The sequence below is a fragment of the Callorhinchus milii genome, unplaced genomic scaffold, assembly GCF_018977255.1.
Source record: "Callorhinchus milii isolate IMCB2004 unplaced genomic scaffold, IMCB_Cmil_1.0 Scaffold17, whole genome shotgun sequence".
Lineage (NCBI taxonomy): Eukaryota > Metazoa > Chordata > Chondrichthyes > Chimaeriformes > Callorhinchidae > Callorhinchus > Callorhinchus milii.
Genome location: NW_024704758.1, coordinates 5,062,299 through 5,083,191, shown reverse-complemented (window position 1 = coordinate 5,083,191; position 20,893 = coordinate 5,062,299). Strand labels below are relative to the sequence as shown.

General features: G+C 44.8%; 2 protein-coding genes across 5 annotated transcripts in view; one reads left to right on the top strand and one right to left on the bottom strand.

Moving 5' to 3' along the window:
• Nucleotides 1-14,752, top strand: part of lsp1a (lymphocyte specific protein 1 a) — a 27,757-nt gene extending 13,005 nt beyond the window's left edge. For 2 of the 4 annotated variants that reach the window (XM_007887476.2, XM_042341357.1), the window contains 5 exons: nucleotides 331-462; nucleotides 1,896-1,994; nucleotides 3,308-3,403; nucleotides 4,217-4,306; nucleotides 12,957-14,752. In XM_007887476.2, the coding sequence (XP_007885667.1) occupies nucleotides 331-462; nucleotides 1,896-1,994; nucleotides 3,308-3,403; nucleotides 4,217-4,303 (414 nt within the window). In that variant the 3' untranslated portion in view covers nucleotides 4,304-4,306; nucleotides 12,957-14,752. The remainder of the gene's footprint in view (nucleotides 1-330; nucleotides 463-1,895; nucleotides 1,995-3,307; nucleotides 3,404-4,216; nucleotides 4,307-12,956) is intronic. The other 2 variants (XM_007887478.2, XM_007887477.2) reach the window with 2 other exon arrangements.
• Nucleotides 7,803-20,893, bottom strand: prr33 (proline rich 33). The gene is made up of 3 exons (XM_042341565.1): nucleotides 20,618-20,893; nucleotides 13,195-13,263; nucleotides 7,803-10,993 (listed from the first exon to the last, which is right to left on the bottom strand). The coding sequence occupies exons 2-3, from the start codon at nucleotides 13,224-13,226 to the stop codon at nucleotides 9,091-9,093; spliced, it is 1,935 nt and encodes a 644-aa protein (XP_042197499.1). The 5' UTR covers nucleotides 13,227-13,263; nucleotides 20,618-20,893; the 3' UTR covers nucleotides 7,803-9,090.

The window sequence follows — 20,893 nt, the reverse complement described above, 5'->3', positions numbered from 1 at the left end:
TCTCTCTCTCTCTAATAATATAATAATAATCTTTGCATTTGATACAGCACGTTATCACATCATTGAGATGTCTCAAAGCGCTTCACAGAATATATCGTAAAGTGAATGACTGTGTATTTTGTGGGCGAAACGTGGCAGCAAATTGCGCACATCAGTGTCCCACAAACGGTCACGGATTGAGTGACTTTATTTTTGGAGGGATTATTACTCCCAGAAAGTGATCTTCCAATCGACTAATAACTAGGTTCCTATCAGATAGTGACAGGCGTATGGAGTAATGAAAGTTGTCTTAGGTTTCCTATTTCTCTGTGTCTCTCACAAACTCCACAGAGCACCACTAAGTCTCTGAGGCACACCTCACTGGACATGCCAAATCCTTTGGAGGACGTCGCCACCAAGAAGAGCATGTGGGAGACGGGTGATGCCTGCAACCACTCATCCAGCAAAGGGGCATTGTCTAAGGTAAGGGAGCAAGTGGTGAGATCTGTGGTCTGTTGCCCTCCCCAATCCCCCACACTATCTGCCTGACGGTATGCCAAACACTATGGGCACTGGATCTCGCAACAACGATAACAAATTACATTTGTATAGCGCCTTTCATGTCGGGAGGATGCCTCAAGGTCTGGACCTTTAGGATTTGGACTCAATCTGGGGTTTGGAATCAGGAGAGATGGAGGGCAGGGAGGGTGGGGGTAGGGGGATGACCGAAGGCACCGTCCAAGAGGAGGGTCTTGAGATGGGCCTTGAAGGAGGCAAGGGAGGCCCTGCGAGGCAAAGGGATTATGGGATGGAGTTCCAATGGGTGGGGGGAGAGGGCTGAAGGCCAGACAGCTGATAGTAGCGTGGGCCAGGGCAGGGACATGGAGCAGGCTAGAGCCCACTGAGTGGAGGTTGCTGTCATGCTCTCCTCTGGGACTTGCAGAGTGGTAGGTTTCTACCCTCCTGGCCCTGGGGCGCTTGCTGTGCCAACCCTATCACGGCAATGCTCCACACGTCCCCAGGATACTCTCAAGACACTCCCAGAAATTCCCTTCTCTTTCCCAATGCGATCTGTGATGGCTGCCTGAACAGACAGCTGGATCTCTAGGTTTAACATCTCATGTGATGGATGACAACTCTTGACAATGCAGCCCCCACTCCACCCTCCCCAGCACTGCACTGGAGTGTCAGCCTAGATTGTGTGAACTCAAAGTGCAAATGCGGGGATTTGAACTCACAACATCTGTCTCTCCGGCGAAGTTGCCGGCGACTGAGCCAGGCTGTTCTGAATGTTTAGTGGCCAACTCGTGTGATGTTTTCTGCACGTTGCGTAAATATAGGATGAAGATTTCTTCCTGCCTGCTAGCTTCCAGTGGGTCTGCCAGTCCACTGTGAACCGCTGCTTAATGAGGGACAGAATGAGCCTGCAGCGCCCCCTAGGTGCAGCTTGTTGGCAGAGTGTTGCAAACGGCCAACATTGCCAATCGCCAGTTTGCGAAGCTGCCAGTGGAGGGGATGGATGGACACTGGATACAGTTATAACATGTAGTTTGAGTCCATGACACTCTATACTATAAACAGGCCCGACCCTGCACCAAAGAGACGCATAACAGAGTCCAATTATTCTCCACTGTTCAAACCTCTTGGTGAAGGGGTCCCACTATCCTTTGCTAGGCTGAGTGCATCCTGTGCAGGATTGTTGAGGAAATTAGTTATTGAAGCCTCTCTCACAGTGTCAGATGGGAAACAGTTTTATGCCTCTCGATGTTGATTCACCCTCGCTTTGGGCAATGAATGCTCTTCGAATGAACATCTCTCCTCTTATCTTCACCCCACTCCTCCCCCTGTCTCCCCACTCCTCTCCACCCCTCCTCCCCCCCCCACTTCCCCCGCACACCTCTGCTGTTTCCACCCAGGAAACCGATGGACTGAAAGTGGGCGTCTCTAATCTCATTAACCAGTGGATAAGCAAGCCTTCAGAGCCTGGCACAAAGGCCAGTCCTTCCAAACCAGGGGTAAGTGATCCCGACTGCGATCCGCAACTACAGCCAACGCTTGGAGAAATCCCACCGATTGTTTTTCTTTAACTGTTTAAGGTCACTCAGAGGAGTGGGATTCTACATGGAATAGGGGGACCCCTGGAGTGAGGTACAGGCTGGAATCTGAATAAGGGGATTGGGGGGGTGGGAGAGAGCAGTTATATAACATGTATATATATTATCTGGAACCTGATCCAATGGCTCCAAATTGGAATTACAGATTGTGGGGAGTGTGCAGTACCCAATCGAGGGTAAGTGACAGCTGTCTGTCTGCACGTCTGGTGGCCTTTGATTGATCGTAATTGTTTAGACATGTCTTCCCCTCTGTCCGCTTCCTGGAGAGACCCACCACTCTGTGCATTTTGTGTGGCTTCCAGGCGGGAGAGGGGAAGCATTGAATGTCTCCAAACCAGTTATCAGCTGTGTTTGGGAGCTGAGTCACAGCGCTGCACAGTGCGAGTCACTGTCTGTACAGTGAGAGTGTGACACTGTGTCTGTACAGTGTGAGTGACAGTGTCTGTACAGTTTGAGAATGACAGTGTGTGTGTGTGTGTGTGTACAGTGTGTGATGCTGCCATTCTTTGCTCTGTGCTATTAGCTCCTCTTTCTCTTCTTTTCAGACTTTCTCCAAATCTTGGACTTGCTTTACCTATTCTTCTGACAGGTAACCTCTGCCTCTGACTAAATCCTCTCTCTACGTCTTCCTACTGTCCTTTATAAAACATTCTGTGTCTCAGCATTTCCTAAGTTTCAGTGAAAGACCCGAGTCCACAGTGCTGTGATACAGAGCAGGACACCTCAATGGCTCAGCTGGTAACAACATTGACCTCTGGCTCAAAAGGTTTTGGGTCGGTCTCCACAGCAGGTGTGGCGTGTAATCCAGGCTGACTCCCCACTGCAGTTCTCAGGGGTCTTTGCTTGCTCAGCAGTTGAGATACTGACCAAGTGAATGGTCTGATACAAGTTAAAGGTTGTGGGACAATGTCACCACCTAGTGGTGGTGCATTTGTGGATTGAATGTCCGAAAAACCTCCCAACGTATGCGTGTCATGGGCTTGGAGACTGAGTGAGCCTGTAGCTAAATAAAGAGGGGGTGATCATTAGAGAGAGTATCATAGTCTTCAATGATGGTACAATATCATTGAAGACTATATTGGAGTGTCAGCTTAGACTATGTGATTCCACAAGGCTTGAACCCACATGCATTGAGTACCTTTGTATTGATGTACTTTGGCTCGTGTGTTGTGTGGTGAGAGTTAATGGAGAGTAACTGTTCCTCATCTTTTCAGCAGGAGATTAAACCTGGCGAAGTGCTGAGCAAAAAGAGTATCTGGGAGAACAAGGCAGATTTCCAAACCTCCAGCAGTTCACCAGGTGGTGGCAACGTAAGTGGAGTGGAGAGGGTTTAGGTCGGTTACTACGTCACAATCAAAAGGAAAATACTCGGTAGCTATTTCTCAGACAGAGCTCAACCACTGGCCTCAACTAAGCAAGGTGAATCCCTGATGAGTAGCAGGGAAGGACCCTTGGGTGATGTTTGTGTATTTTTATGAGAAGATTAAAGGTGGACCTGATGGTAGTTTACAGTGAAATTACAATAATCTTTACATGTGGTATAAAGCCTTTCACATCAGGAAAGCATTTTAAAGCATTTCACAGGATATATTGCCAAGTGTAGTGACTGTATTTTGTAGGTGAAACACAGCAAAATGTCCTGCAAACAGCCATGTGAATGACCAATTTTATCTGGGTGATTGTTGGACAGGACACTGGGAGAAAGAAACTCCCTTTTGTTTTTGAGTAATGCCTTGGGATAAGGCACCCTGATAAGGTGGTATAGCTTACGTAAGGGTTATTAACTTTTCTCTGAGAGGGGGCGATAGATAAAGTTGAAACAAGAAAACAATAGTAAATGTAATGTAATGGAGCAGGATCCCTAGGGAGACGGTGGAAGCAGGCTGAAGACCTGATCGTGGAGCAGGCAGGGCGGGTGATGCCCGTTTCTTTAATGGAGAAAGTGCTGAAAGGGGTTTCGAAATGAGCTTTCGGATTTGTTGGTGTCTGGTCACGCTAGCTTTGAATGCGCAAATCTCATTGTGCGGTCGTAACTCCTGTGGTGGAGTCTGTGGTTTGCTCCTAACTCGTTCGCCTCGTTCCCGCGCTTTTGTCTTCACTGAATTTCTCTGGTTACGTTTCAGAACCAGCCTGCTGGAGTGAGGTACAAGTTTGTGGTAACAGGTCACGGCAAGTATGAGAAAGTCCTCATCGGTGACGAGGAACAATAACAAGTGAGTGACAGTTTCATAGCCCGTGATTTATTCTTCTTAACGATAATAATAATAATCATAGTAATTTTTACATTTGATGCAGTGCCTTTCATGTCAGGAGGTTCAAAAGACACTTTTTCGAAAAAGTGTCCTGGCCAACAATCCTCCAAATATAATTGGTCACTCACTCTACAGCTGTACACAAAACTGGCTGCCACGTTTTGCCTACAAAATAGAAGCTCTTTGAGCCATCCTGACGACATGATAAGGCGTTATTTCAAATACAAGGATTCTAATTATCATTTTCAAATAGTGACGTGTGATCTTTAACGTCCACCTGAATAGGGACAGATGGGACTTCGGTTTAACGGCACCTCCGTCAAACCATAGCTCCCTCAGCACTGCGCTGGAGTGTGTACTGTATTAAATGCAAGTTTTTTTTTGGGGTGTCAGCAAATTCAAGAGGGAATTGGATAGCTGTTTGGCAAAGAAAGCATTGGGGTGTGGGGTGGGGTCGAAGAGACAGTGTGTGCAGTCTGGTTTTATATTGAGACTGGTCAGATGGACAGCAATGTTTTTCTGTTCCTCCTTACTCCTATACAAGTCTAAAAGTGTGGGGTGGAAAAGTTTCAAGTTACGTTTTGATCTCGTTGTGCACAGGCAGATGGTAGATGTATCTGCCGCGTTGGCTTCCTGACTTAAGCCTTGTCCAAGTTTAGGCCATCTGCTGCGAGACTTTGGTTATAAATCAGAAGCCAGCTAATGGCTTTTGTACAGTAAAATCTCAAGTAGTAGTTATTCTGAGTTACTCAGCACAGATTTGATGCAGCGTCTTTCATGTCAGAAGGAAGTCTCAAAGTGCTTCACAGGATTTAATAATAATAATTCTTGCATTTGATTTACTGCCGTTATCACATAGTCGAGACACCTCAAAGCGCTTCACAAAAATGTACAGAATTACTGTAAAATGGTTTTATTGCGTATTTTGTGGGTGAGCCAATTTGCACAAACAGCCATGAAGGGAGTGACCGATTTTAATTGGGGAATTGTTAGCCAGGACACCGGGAGAGAAACTCCTTTATTTTTTTCAAATGGTGGCAAGGAGTCTTTAATGTCCACCTGAACAAGTAGATAGGACCTCGGTTTAGCGTCTCATCTGAAGGACGGCACCTTCGACACTGGTGGATCCCCAGGATTGGGTTGGAGCATCAGCCTAGACTATGAGCTCAACGCCCTGACGTGGGGCTTGAGCCCTGTGACTCCCAAGAGTGCTACCAATCGACTGACAAAGAACACCCAAACACATATTTCAATCTGTTTATTATTTGAATAACTTCCAAAGAAAAAAAATCCAAATGCACAGATCATTATACACCACAGGGGGGATAAATAACATTCCTTTTACAGCGCATTGCTACCTCGGTTGCTCTTTATACAAGTTCTGTACAGTCATTGAACCTCCATTCCGATGAGCTGCAACACCTCTTTGACACGTTTCCCAGTCGTCTCTGAATCAGAGGCATTTGGAAAGTCAGGGGTGAAGCCCTCTTTGTAGTTCAGTCAACCCCCTTCTCCTTGCCCGGCTCAGGGCATTTGAAACCTTCACTGACCCTAACCTCAGCTAGCCTGACTTTGCGACATTCATCATCAACATTAGTACAGGAGCGTTCCAGGACACAAAAATATCTTAGAAAGCAGGTGGCTGTCTGAATATCTTGATACTTATTCACAGGAACAGGAGGAGGCCATTCAGCGCATCAGGCCTGTTCCACCGTCCTGGCAGATATTTTAAGCCATTTTCCCCACATCACTCAACAGCCTGACTTCACAAGTACCTGTCCATCTCCTACATAACCATAATAATAATACTTGTATTTGATATAGCGCTTTATCATGTCTTCAAAACGTCTCAAAGCGCTTCACAGAATATACTGTAAAGTGAATTGACTGTATATTTTGTGAGCGAATGGACATGGATATTTACAACACAGGAGAAAGCCGTTCAACCCATCACATCAACCTAACCCATCACATTTTAAACATCTCACTACGCCCTCAGACTCTTTACTCTCCTGCCTCAGATACAACAGGAGGTTGTAACATTCATCTCACTTGGTTACCAACGTAAACTCTGAGAGCATAAAGGCCAAGCAGTTTATAGCTACCGTCTGCCCCCATATTCCGTGACAATCGTTCCAAGGTGTTCATTCTAATAACATGCCTGTGTAAAGTTCATGGGTTTTGGTCCATTAATATGCCTGCAGCATCTTTCAAGCCACTCAGTGTGAGTGAGCATGCTCTGCCATTAACTGATACCTGATCCCAATCTTGTCCTACAGTTGACAATTGTGTAGGGAAGGATTTGGGGGCAAAATTATTGATGCGGATAATCAGGAAGGATGGTGACGATTATTGGTAAGGACAATTGGCAAAGATATTTGGGAGGATGTTTTGGAAGGACAATTCAGAGGGAGAAATAGGAAGGATGAGGGGTAAGAGACTTGTCCTCAATGTAAGAGCACCGAATAGAATTCAGAGCCTTTCCATCAAAGATTTGTAGCCTCTATTACCATGTGGAGACTGAGGTTTTATTCCCTCCTCCCCTTCCCCTCTACCCTAGAGTGCGAATCCACATCACACCACACTGAAGTGAGAGACCTTTCCAGTAACCTGCCCCGGTGAACACAATAATGAGTCCTCCACCTAATTGTCAGTTTAGAAGCTCCAGACTGTGCGGTTCAGAAATAGTAAGTTGTTACTGTACTGAGTTGCCTCAGTGCCCAGAGCCAAACACCCTGACTAACTTCTATTTGTGAGCAAGTGAAAGCATCTGCTGCATTGACATTGTGAGTGGTATCTGGTTTACGAGCAAAAGCAGCACTTCTCCAGGCTGCTTATATAGAAGTAGGCTAAGTAGCAGCTATCCCTGAACAAGATACCAGCGGTAGGACAATCTGACAATGACATTTAAATCTATTTAAAGTGGTGTGATGTCCACAGTTGTGACTGTCCTTCGAGACAACCTATTATGGGATGTCAACCTCCTTGGGATAGCAGAGATGGAGTGGGACAGCTTCCAATCAAAAGCGTTCAATATAATAATTTCGCCCACAAAATACACAGTCACTACATTTTACAGTATATCCTGTGAAGCGCTTTGAGAGTCTCACAAAGACGTGATAAGGCGCTATATCAAATGCAAGTATTATTATTTTTTATTATTATTATAATAATGCTTAAATTTGATACAGAGCTTTTACATCGTGAGGATGTCTCAAAGCACCTCACGGGATTTACAGTGAAGGGTAGTGACTGGATTTTCCAGGCGAAGGCGGCAGCCAATTTGCACACAGCAATGTCCCACAAACAGCAGTGAAGTGATTGACCAATGACCAATTCAATGCAGGAGAGGGTTCACAGTGCCCGTAATAAATTTCAGGACAGAATCAACCCATTGTATCCCTCTATCGATACTCTTTATTATTAATCCTATTGTCCAGCTCTCTTCCCCATATCCATTAACATTTTTCCTGCTCAGAAGCTTATCCATTTCCCACATTGAATGACTATGGATCCAGCCTCAATAACTATTCGCGCTAATGAATTCCACACCCTAAGCGAAGAAATTCCTTCTCAATCTCTCGCTAGTTCTTTTTGCTAACTTTCCTGTGGCTTCATGACTTTTTGCTCAGATTGGTTCAGTTGCTGATCTCAACTGAATCTAGGTGTCACTCCACTAAAGGAGTGGGCAGCCAGATCCACTGCTCCACACAACACATACCAGTGTATAGAGGGTTTGACAGGCTTGGCAGAGGAAGTGACCCAACGAAAACGAGCGTCTGCTTACATGGACAGGAGAAGATACAACATGATATTGGTTCACTCACCTGCACAGGTCTAGATGCTGGTACAAGCTGGTGCAAGAGGGTGGCTTCCTGAACGTTTCTGCTTCCCCTTGGGCTGTGATTAGTAATATAGGGTTGGGATTTGTGTGGGGTTTATAAAACGATTCGCAAATATTCCTGTTGTAGGTGGGGGGGGGGGCCGGGGTGTCAGACGCTGACCCTCCCAAACTCTGCTCATACATCCCTCTCAATATATGGCCACAATCACGCAGGTCGGAAATGAGATCTGCATCGGGATTCTGGACGGTCAGCGAGAGACATGCCCGGAACTGCTGCTTGGACAGAGAGGCTCCTGTGCTCTAGCTCACCTCCAGCCATTGCCTGTAGTGGCCGAACCCTCTCACATCGTCCCAACTAACAGTAGTTCATCATGTTCACATTGGGCTTCCCCATCCATTACTACGTCAGCCTAAACCCTCTGCACCTTCGCTTACCTTGTAGGTGCCAATGAATGATCATTTTACACCTCGCTTTCCTCAGGCTGTACGAACAAATGGCCCACAGTGTGCGAGCCTCTGATCTATGTGCTGCGGCATAGATTACAGCAAGCTGCACATCATTCAGAATTACTTTACAGTTTATTACATCCGTTAATACTGCGTTATATGTTCAAGGATTTTATTCCTTTTATTAAAAAAAGCTTAAATACTGGCAGTGTAGAGGCGGCAATGCATGTGTGAGTGTGTGAATGAGTGTGCTTGTTTGAATGGGGATATATGTGTAATAAAAGTGTCTATGGTGTCTCTATATGTTTATCTGTTTATGTGTTCATATGCGTGAATGTGTGTCTGTGTGTATATGTGTGAACCTGTCTCTTTCTCCATCCCTTAGTGCAAAGACCATTGGGCTGAGCTTTTTGACCACGTTGCCATTGTGTGTTCTGCACCTCATTGGCTTTCATTATGTCTGCCACCCTTTTGCTTTCCGATTGAAGTCCTTGAGCTCATCATCATTAATGGCTTTGCGGTGCAGCCCCGACTCAATGAGCACACTGGCGATCCTCTTCAGCGGTCTCGCCGCTGCCTCCTTCAGCTTCCTGGCGTCAAACCGAGGCCTGAAGAGGAGGAGTGGCAGGCGGCTGGTGAACGGTGTTGCCTGTGGCTGCTTTGTGCCATTCTCTTGGCTCTCCTGTGTCAAACCCTCTTTAGAGGCGAACATATGATACAGGATGGCGTCCCACATCTTTGTCGCCCGCGAACCTGTTGCCTTCTGAGGCTCTGGCTTGACCTCCTGTGTACTCTTCCGATGCTCCTCTTGTACTGTGGATAGAGGAAGCTCTGGCTCTGGAAACTGTGGTGGCTCTTCATCCACCACCATGTGTTTCTTAAGACGGCTCCAGCCACTTATCTTCTTTCTGGGAGGTTTAGCTCGCTCCATCGACTTAAGCTGAGGCTCTGCTGTAGCGAGTGACTTGTCCACCTTTTGGTTAGTGGTGGTGGGGACAGAGATTGGTTCCTCTGCTTTGCTCTTTTGTGCAGCAATCTCAGTCTTCGTGCTGTTGATGGTCATTTCAAAGGTGTTGATTTCAATCTTGACAGTGTTGGGTTTAGGAACTGCGGAGATGAAAAACCTCATAGGGTCTTGTGGCGCCTCATTATCAGGGGCCTTGGCAGCAGCAGGATCGCTGGTTGGGGTCTTTGCTCGAAGAGTTTCATCAGTGGGGGTCTTGATGACCCGTGAGATGTCTGCGGTGGGTGTCTTCACTCGAATATCTGCAGTGGGGGTCTTCACAGGAACATCTGTGGTGGGGGTCTTCACAGCAACATTTGTAGTGGGGGTCTTCACAGCAACATCTGTAGTGGAGATCTTCACAGGAACATCTGTTGTGGCGGTCTTTACAGCATCATCTGTAATAGGGGTCTTTGCACAAATCTCTAAAGTGGGGGGCTTCACATGAACAACCGGAGTGGGAGTTTTCATGTGAACATCTGTAGTGGGGGGCTTCACTTGAGCATCTGTAGTGTGAGTCTTCGCACAAAACTCTGAGGTGGGGGTCTTGGTTCGGGGAACATCTGGAGTTGGGGTCTTTACACGAAGATCTGCAATGGGGGTCTTTGCTCCTTGAGCCTGAAATGTACGAACTGAAGATCTGGTCACAGCAAAATGTGGACCACTGGTATCGAGATCAGTAACGAGAGGGTCAGGGGTCTTGAATGTAAGTTGTTCAACCGTGGGGGTGTTAAGTCGCGGAATCTCGTTAGTAGGCCACGATCTCTGTGTGTAAGAGACCGGGGCAAAGTGGGGTGAAGCCGTGAATCTTAGTGCCTCTTGTGTCTTGAGGATCGCTGGAAGATTTGGAATGAAGAACCTCTTAATAGGAGGGGCAGGCAGCTGTCGCAACAACTGGATGTGATGCTCAGCTGGTGACTGTGGCCCAATGACTTGTATCTTAGGGAGTGTCTCTTCTTTAGCAAAATTAAATCCTTTGCGTGTGGGGTAGGGGCTTGGGGTGTTCTGAGACCAGGCTGAGACTTGCACTTGTTGGTAAGACAGTCGTGGTGGTTGATGAGAACGAGGCGAGCGGGAACGGTCGTTGTGTTCTAGATCTGGGCTGGCTTCATTGACAGGAGACAGGCTGGAGCGGAAAGGCTTGGAGGAGTAAGGGTGGGACTTATCTGGTGCTTCCAGACTATCGGGAGATTCCTGCGCTGCTTTCTGCTTTGCAATCTTCTTCAAGATCTTCTGTAACTTGAGGTTGTTTTTGCCAGGCTTTGGTGCCAGGGGAGGTGGTGGCTGCGGGTGGGGAGATTTAGGGTGACTGGTAACTGGCAGACTGGTGACAGCCATTAGCATATTAATTCCCCTGAAATAAAATGAAATTAAATACATCGTAAAGTTAGGGGAGAGATTTATTATTATTCATAATATGATTAATTAGAATAATGTTAATAATCTTTGCATCTGATATAGTATCTTTCAAGAGAAAGTCTCAAAGCGCTTCACAGGATTTACTGTAAAGTGTAGTCACTTTGTATTCTGTAGGTGAATGCAGTGGCCAGTTTGCTGTCCCAATTTCCCATAAACAGCCATGAAGTAAATGAGCAGTTTTATCTGAGGGATTGTTGGCTAGAACACCGGGAGGGAAAAACACCCTTCTCTTTTTGAATAGTGCCACGGAATCTTTAACGTTCACCTGAACAGACAGTACTAATAATAATAATCCTTACATTTGCGATCGCACCTTATGTCATCGAAATGTCTCAAAGTACTTCACGGGATATACCGTAAAGTGGTTGGACGGTGTATTTCAAGGAGAAACCGTCTCATCCAAAGGATTGGGCCTCTAAAGATGCACTTACTCCCAGCACTGCACAGCCTTGACGTTGTGAGATAGATCAATGTGAGCCTTGCACCCACATCCTTCTTACTCAGAGGTAAAAGTGCTACAAAACTGAGCCAATTGACACCTTTGGATGAGATATTAAACTAAGGCTGCGTTTGCCTGTTCAGGTGGACATTAAAGATTCCGTAGCAGTATTCAAAAAGAGAAGGGAGTTGCAAATTGCTTGCCACGTTTGCTTACAAATCCACAGTCACTGCGCTCTGCAGTAAAATCTTGTGTTGTACCGTGAGACATGTGAGATGTGATAAGTTGTTACGTCAAATGCAGGGATCTTTAATGTTCACCTGAGTAGATGGTCCTAAACCTATTCACTGAAATGAAAGGGCCGATCTGGAAATCAATCAATAATACATTTATTTGTATTTATTATAGAATGTTAAGAAATAAGATACATAAGAGATTAAGATATAAAAGTCCTTTGCTTAACCATGGTTGGTCTGTGGCTCCAGTGAATGCTGGTTTGACATAGTTTGCTGGTTATAGTATGTAACATCTGACTGTGGGAGACTGTCTTAATCTGTTTCGTAGCGAGTATGTGTAACATGAGCTAACAGCAGGAACCTTTGACCTTAGATGAATGTCCCATAATAATTTAAAAGGCCGGATCCCAACAACTGACTGGTAACGTGCAGACTCAGCTAGTCCTTTACCCTGCATGTCCAGTCCGGGTCTGATTACCAACTTCTCCAAACAGCAACCCACTGCAAGTCAGCAAGACGCAACGTTATTAGTGTACACACAGACAATGTGCCAGATGTGTGTTCGATAGGGCGAAACCTTGGGCAAGTTTCCTTACTCCACATGCCAGATAATAATCCCTTAAGAAAAAAAACAATAATAATTTGGTCACTCGATCCATGACTGTTTGTTGGACACTGCTGTGCGCAATTTGCTGCCACATTTCGCCCACAAATATACAGTCAATTCACTTTATATCAAAAGCAAGGATTATTATTCAGCGCCTTGGGACGTCCTCCCGACGTGAAAGGTGCTATACAAATGTAATTTTGTTGTTGTTGCTCCAGTGAGTTGCCTCTTGATGGGGACTCTGTGGTGAGAGTAGGGGTAGGAGGGTGACCAAAGGCACAATCGTAAGAGGAGAGTCTTGAGATGGGCCTTGAAGGAGGCAAGACGAGGCAAGGCGAAGGAACTGTGGGATGGAGTTCCAAAGGATGGGGGCAGAGAGGCTGAAGGCCCGATGACAATAGCAGGGTATGCCAGGAGCAGCCCACTGAGCAGAGGGAGCGGACAGGTCTGTATGGAGTTAACAGGTCACAGAGGTAGGGAGGAACAAGGGCTTTGAATACAAGGACGAGGATTTTGAACCCTTAATACAAGCATGAAGTGAATGCCTGGCTATTAATTGGGGAATTGAAATTACTAATTCTCCTTCATTTCTCTCTGTCTCTGTCTCTCTTCCCAGCAGCTGCAGTTGAATATTACAAGTCATGAATATCAAAGTTGTGGACCCAGCATCTGGACCAAGAACCATCGAGCTTAATAATGTTACATATTAATTTGTTTTCATTCGTTTACTTATAAACCAGTTAATGTTGCTTATATTGTCATACTGCTATGTTTCCCCCTCTGCTGCTGCATTAGTCACAGATGTGTTTGGTTGAAGAATGATCAAAAGAATGCTCAGAGACACAGAGACTCACCTCATGGGCAGTATAGCCCTGGTTTGGTTCATTCCAGCCCAGACCAAGACCCGGAATATCCACCAATGCCTGTGAGAGAATCGTGTCTTAAAACGTAACATCATACGCAGAATTGTGCAAAACTCTTCAATTCCAATCTTAATTAAGAAGCCGGTTCTTTTTGTGACGCAGTGCCTTATCACTCCGTCGAGACGTCTCAAAGCGCTTCACAGGATTTTACCATGAAGTGTAGTGACTGTGTACTTTGGTGACAAATGTGGCAGCCAATTCTGAGCGCAGTAACGTCCCACAAACAGCCATGAAGTGAATGACCTTTTAAGAAAAGTGACTTCCAAATTGAAATAATCCTTACAAATCCAGACTGAATTTGAGAGTGTTCCACAATTCTGTGCAGATCTTGCAATTTTAAGACAAAGGAGGGTGTCTCAAAGGTTAAGGTGGAATTTTAGGCTGCTATTTTCTGAATGGGCGCAGTAATTTAAAAGACACTGATTTCCTCTGTCTCCCACATTACACACAAAAGCTCCTCAAATTATATTTCCGAAGCAGATTGTCTCAAAAGTAATTCATCTCAGAGCTTGCCTTCTTCAATTCAAAGCATTCTCAGTGTAAATGTTTTGGCCGGTATGTTACTGTGGCGATTCAAAAGCCAGCATCAAACACTTGAGACCTAAAATTTCACTGGTTTCAGCTGTAAGGCCATTTTGTTTTGAAATTTAAGAATTGTGGAAAATCTTAAATTCAATCTTCATTTGATAGCCGTTTTTCTGCAGCTTATGAAACTCCAAATAATGTCATACAGCGCTCTCAATGGCAAGCAATGGGTCTTTTTTTTAGCTGGTAAAATTCCAGCAGTTACCCCAACACACACTCTGACGTCCCCAACCCTCAGCTCTTGCCAACCTGTGCCTAATACTCTCTGGAATCATGTAAACAGGAATGCATCCCTCCAGGGAGAGCGTGCTTATTCCATTCCAGATACAGGAAAAGGTCCACGTGTAGGTAGCATACATATGTGGAATGCTCAGTCTGGTTTGGATACTCTTTAAGCGCAGTGATGGGGTTCTGCATGTGTTAGACACCCAGCTGGCCAAAAAAAAACCCTGGCTAAAATTGTGTGAATATTAACTGTAATGCCATCTTCCTTCACTCCTCCTGCGTAGACAAATAGCCAGGCAGCACTCACTGTTTCGCCTTACAGGTGATGAATGACACTTAGCTGAGGAAGTCTAAAGGGAACCCGTCGTTTTGGTCGAAGTCACTTGCTGATGAAATGGCTGAAGGGCGGGAGAAATATACTCCACAATTCATGTTCCGAGGGAGTTTGGCAACACCCAGGACCTGGTGCTATTCAGACCAGCCTGCAAAAGGCTTTTATCCAATTTGGTCAATACTGGAATTCATTCTGAAGATCCAACTGGAGTCAAACAGGGCCGCACTGATGGGCCACCTGCACAACAGTTTACTGTGCTTGTAATTTTGTATGTCGCTTGTCATATAATTGCTTCTCCTCAGTGTTCTGTCAGAATCCTAACAATGAATGAGCCTTTCTCTGGAAGACCACTGTCTCATTTGTTTCAATGGCTGGATAGTCATGTAAGCTGATTGTTGCGTCCAATATCGCGTCTCATGATGTAATTTAAAATGTCATAAAGCTCTTCGCAGGATTTACTATAGAGTGTGCAGACACGGCAGCCAATTCGCGCACAGCAGTGTCTCACAAACAGCCGTGAAGTGAATGACCAATTTTAGCTGGGAGATTGTTGTCCAGAACACCGACAAAACTCTGTGCAATTTTCAAATAGTGCCATGGGATCTTTAACGTCCCCCTGGACAGGCAGAAGGGGTCTCGGTTTAACGTTACATTCAAAGGATGGCACCATTGACAAAGCATCTGCACTATCCTGAAATGTCAGTCGAGACCATGAATGACTCGAAAGTCAGACTTGAACCTTCTTATGCAGAGGTGAGAGTGCTGCAAACTGAGACAGGATGACATAACAACTAATTACATTTATATAGTGCCTTTCACGTCGGAAGGACGTCCCAAGGTACTGTCACCTGGTCTATAACTGGTTTTCAACAATTGGGTACATTATCAGCCTGAAATTCCACCTAATCTTAACCTGCGAGACTCTTTTGTCTCAATAATAATGGTAATCCTTGCATTTGATATTGCGCTTTATCACGTCTTTGAGACGTCTCAAAGCGCTTAATAGAATATACTATAAAGTGAATTGACTATATTTTGTGGGCAAAATGCGGCAGCCAATTGCGCACAACAGTGTCCTACGAACCGTCGTGGATTAAGTAACCGGAATTGGTCACTCCGGATCAGTGTGATTTATTAACAGTTAGCGGACAAAGACACGTACACACATACACAGAAACACACACACACACCTTCCAGGCTTCCTCCCAATTGCACTGCTCAGCTTCCTTATTAAGAAATCACGTTAAGAAATACTGCAAATTAGATTGTAAAGAATAACAAGGGTGTAGCCTGTAAGTGGATCAGTCAAGTCTTACATTAGCCAATATACCATTCGTTCAACTCAGATCAAGCTATAGCCCTGCTGGGAAACGCCCAGCATCCTAAAACTACAATCCTCACGTCTGCACCTCTCACTGATTGCTGGGTGTGAGGAAATACAAAAGCTGTGAAAATCCAGTCCATTTGCACACATTCCTCAAGTGGAGTATAAACACCGTCACAGACTCGTTGGGTTGAATGGCCTAAGTCTGTGCTGTATGTAAATTCTATGTAAATTCAGCCTAGCACCAACTGTTGGAAAAAAAGTTACATTCCAGTAGTTGACAGTCTCATGAAGGTGCGTTTTGTGCCGTGATCCCACTGAATTCTGCTCTTTGACCCTGTCGATGGTAAGCGTCGGTACCTAGATCCGTGATGGCAAAATCCAATTGACCTTCGCTTCCAAAGACGCAAATACTACTCTTGACAAAAAGGAGCATTTCCAAACAAGCATCCCTATCATGTCTTCTCAAATCAGGACCAGCTAAGTTTAGCCATTTTCTAAATAACCTCCCCCCTCACATGGTGGAAAGTTACTTGACCTAATTATAGACAGAGAAGTCAAGTTAAGGGGATATTTGACACTGTCACCTGTTGGCAGTGTCTCAGTGTACCGCAGCTATGCTCCCTGATAGCATCAAAACTTTCTCTCTCTGCCCCTCACTCGCACTTGATCACCTCTCCCATGTAAATTGAAAAGCTAACACTTCTCTTGCTCTGGCAATCAACATCAAAAGAGCAATGCTCAACAACCACACCCCAAAAGATGGTGTTAAAGGAACATCCAATGAGGCAAAAATTCCACCCAGGTTCGGACTTGCGATCTAGGCTGACACTCCAGTGTAGTGCCGGTGGGAGCACTGCATTGCCAGAGGTGCCATCCTTCAGATGAGATGTTAAACCAACCAATCTGCTTGTCCAGGTGCTGGTTAAATGGCACAAATTGAAAAGAGAAGGGAGTTTCTCCCAGTATTCTGGTCAACAATCCCCCAGATAAAATTGGTTGTTCATTTCATGGCTGTTTGTGGGAAGTTTCTGCGCATTGAATAGGCTGCCACACTCACCTATAAATACACAGTGCTTCACAGTAAATGAAGCTATGAAGCATTTTGAGTTCTTGTGATAATGTGATAAGACCCTATATCAAATATAAAGATGGTTATTATTATTAGTTACTTGACTTTTCAGACTGTTCAGCATTTGGTAAATTCTTAAACAAAGTCTTTACCTTACTCTGTCCAGCACCTTGGGACGTCCTCCCGACATGAAAGATGCCATACATATGTAATCTTGCTGTTGTTTAAAGCTTGTTTAAGAAATACTAAAAAAACAGCTTCAGAGATAAGATTGAATTCAACAATTTGCCAAATTCGGATGGTCTGCAAGACTGAGCAAATCAAATTTGCCCTGAATTTCTCCCCCAATATGTGCTCTACATCTAACTCACATGAAACCTAACAGGAGAGAGTCCTTCATTTACAAAAAGCTCAAAAAACCAGAATGCCGCTAACCGATGGTTTGAAATCCGTGGACTCAGTTTTCCAGGCTTCATCGTTGCGAATCCAGGTCATTTGTACACATTCTCTGTTATAAAAATCCGTTCAATTCCAGCAGTCATCACAATGACACTGGCTTTATTCCGTGACCCTACTTACTTCTGCTCTGTGACCCCCTCCGCTCAGTTCAGGCACTGACAAGCGCTCTGGGATGCTACCCTACGTGAGGGGTGCTGTGCAAATGCAAGTTGTTGTTGTTTGACCCTGCCAGCTCTGGGTTGGCATGGCCTCTGGCCCATTCAATGTGCTTTAAGCGCTCCAAGACACTACGCCATGTGAAGGATAGAATACAAAGGTAAGTTGTTGTTGTTGATAGCACATGGATCACTCATTCGACTCAGGATTTTATGAATTTTACAGCAGTTCCTAGTTGGGCAACTAGGGGACAGCCTTCCTCAACAACAGAATGAGGGGCGAGGAGCGGCAGAGTTGCATGGGGGTAGTTTAACTTGCAGTATTCAAGAGCCGGTTCCACTGCATTCAGTGCAGTTTGGCAGATTTTGCATGCAGGCTTGACCTGTTATGATCCAAAATCCAGCTAAACTCGAAATCTAGTAAAAAGTGAGCTTTGCTGGTGTGGGGAACAGGCGATGGCTCCAGGAGAACAAGCCCAGCTTATCAGTTACAGGTTTGTCTCAGCCAATGTGTAGAAAAGGGAAAATAATTTTCAACGCAAGTGGAAAAAAGAAAACTGCCTTTTATAGTGTTCGGCCACAAAACACATATTCACAACACTTTACAGTAAATCCTGTGAAGCGCTTTGAGATATCCTCCTGGCACTATACCAAATTTAACTATTATTACGATTCTGGCATCTTATTTTGGGACATCTCAAAGTGCTTCACAGGTATGTGTTGTAAGAAGAAGGACTGTTTCCATATTATAATAATCTTTGCATTTGATAGAACATCTTATCATGTCGTCGAACAATCTCAATGTGCTTCACATGATTTTATTGTAAAGTGCTAGGGTGTCAGCCTGCCTCATTTGTTAGCAGCAACAACAACTTGCATTTAAAAAGCGCCCTTCAAGTGACGCGGATACCTTTCAGTAACACGTTCGCTTCTGAGTTAAAAGGTTGTTGGTTCCAGTCCCACGTTGAGACTTTGAACTTACACAGTCTAGATTGACCCTCCAGTGCACTGTTGGAGGTGCCGTCCTTCGAATGGGACGTTAAACCAAGCCCCGTCTGCCTGTTCAGGTGGGACATTAAAGATCCCATGATAGAATTCGAAGAGAGAAGTGAGTTTATCCCAGTGTTCTTGCCAACAATCTCCTAAAAGAAATCGGTCACTCATTTCATGGTTGTTTGTGCGACATTGTGTGCAAACTGGCTGCGGCGTTTGTCTGCAAAACACACTCTACAGTAAAGCCTGTGAAGATCTTTGAGATGTGTTGATGACATGTTAAGGCTTTATACCAAATGCAAAGATTAGAATAATAATAATTATTAATATATCAAATGCAAGCCTTATTATAAAGTGTATTTGTAGGAGAACGGTTTGCAGGCAAACCTAAATGAATAATAATAATTGTGCACTAGTTATCGGGCAGTGGCTTATCAGGTGATAAAGAGACTCATTTTAAGGAGTTATTTAACAGATTAGCGCCAGTGAATGTGAAACTGAGGGTCATTTACTTTCAGGAGTGTTCAATGGAGCGGACAGCCTGTAAAATTATCTGCCTCAGGAAAATGCTGTGTTTACTCTATGGACAGCAGGAAACTGGTGCAAGTAGAGCCCGAGGCTGCTGTGACTCAGAATTCCTTCCTGTTCTCCCCTTCTCCATTTACTTCCTCCTGTAAGGTGTCAGCCTGGCTCAGTGGGTAGCACTCTCACTATTAGCCAGTCAGACGATTACGGGTTCAAACCTCAGGTCGGGATTTTGAGCTCACAATCTCGGCTGACACGCCAGTGCAGTGCTGGGGGTCGGGGAGTGGAGCTGCTTTGTCGAAGGTGCTATCCTTCGGATGAGGAAATTCTCCTTGAGAAAGACATCCCGTTAGCATCCCCGTATTACAATCTGCGGCCTTAGAAGATAGGCTTTCTGTTCAGCCTATGCTGTCGTTCTCGCTTCTGACCAACCCACTCACCAAATACAATACAACCACCAGGTGTTTGACCATCAATTACTAATAATAATATCATATAGACCAGTTCTCTATAAGAGCTTATCAGTCCCGTTTCTTTTCATTTACATGATTTTTCATCTCAGTTTCACTCCATGGAACTACAGAGATCCACAATGCAACCATTCCCTCATTCTGTTGGTGTCGTTCGACAGTGTTAGAAAGATTGAACTTGCAATTTGACAGCATGAACAATTGCTACAGTCACACACAACACAAGTATTTGTGGGCGAACGTGGCAGTCACTTTGCATACAGCGAGACTTACAAAAGGCCATAAAGTAAGTGACCAATTTTTTTTAATCTAGGAAGATTGTTGACCAGGACACAGGGAGAAACTCCCTTCTCTGTTACGAATAGTGCCATGGGATCTTTAAAATCCACCTGGTCAAGCAGACACTTTAACTATCCCACTTACAGTCCTGACAATGTTTCCCTGGAACATCTACCTTGATAATGTGCTCAAGTCCCGACTTGAGCCTTGAGCCCACAATAATCTGCCCCAAAGTCAAGAGTGCTACCGACTGAGGCAAGCTAATGCTTTTTGCTATTAACTACAATGCCTTTTTGCAGGTGATCAGACGCCAAACCAAGCACCGAGTATCTTTCAGTCTCAGTTCACTGTTCACATGTAACAATATTCTCCGATAAAAGATTATTTCATATTCAAAACCAACATTAAAATAACTGCAGAAACACCGCATATCCTTAAAATAAAGTCGATTCACTTTACAATATGTATATCCTGTGAAGCGCTTTGAGACGTCTCAACGACGTAATAGGGCAGCATATCAAATACAAGGCTTATTATTATTATTATTATTATTAAAAACAATAACTTTAAACACTTCCATTCTTTCCACAAAGTATCAAATTGGCATAAACGTTTTCGAAAAGTTCGCAAGTAAAATCCAGTGCAATATACACATATATATTATATATATATAACTGCAGGAGAAGATGTGTGCAGGCTATTTTTTTTATTTAAATCGATTGGGTTGCAACTTGCATCCACAGTAGAGAGAAAGTCTTGAGTTATGCTAACCCCTGGTCTTTCCAATGTAAAGCTAGCTTCATTAATTACATTCCCATTAAGAATTGCCCTGTCTCTACCCTCCAACCCCACCACCTCCACTTGCCCTTTTCTCTCCACAGGCTCGACTAGGGGTTCGTATGCCCTTCGCAGTGCTAAATCAAAGCTATTTACCTGCAGCCTGGCAGAAAGGGTTAAATGCGCCTGTTGCAGAGTGCTGAACGCTTGTGCTCTCAGTGGGATATCACTGGCTCAGAGCTCGGGGTTCCAGAGTGGAGACTCATCGGGGCTTCCTGCAATTGAAAGGGTCAAACTGGCATTTGCTCAGAATAAAGATCACATTAGATGCAGCACAGCGCCCCGACTCTGGCACTGAGCAGAAAGCAACGCCACATCTCCAACACAGGGCGTGTTCATTTCACCCCCACAGACCCTTCCTCTCCAAACATA

Bases quoted from the DNA above. Each gene is read 5' to 3' on its own strand.
- prr33 (XM_042341565.1), bottom strand. From the start codon at position 13,226: ATGAACCAAACCAGGGCTATACTGCCCATGAG. The intron at 10,994-13,194 runs GTGAGTCTCTGT...ATTTTATTTCAG, and splicing joins AGGGCTATACTGCCCATGAG to GGGAATTAATATGCTAATGG.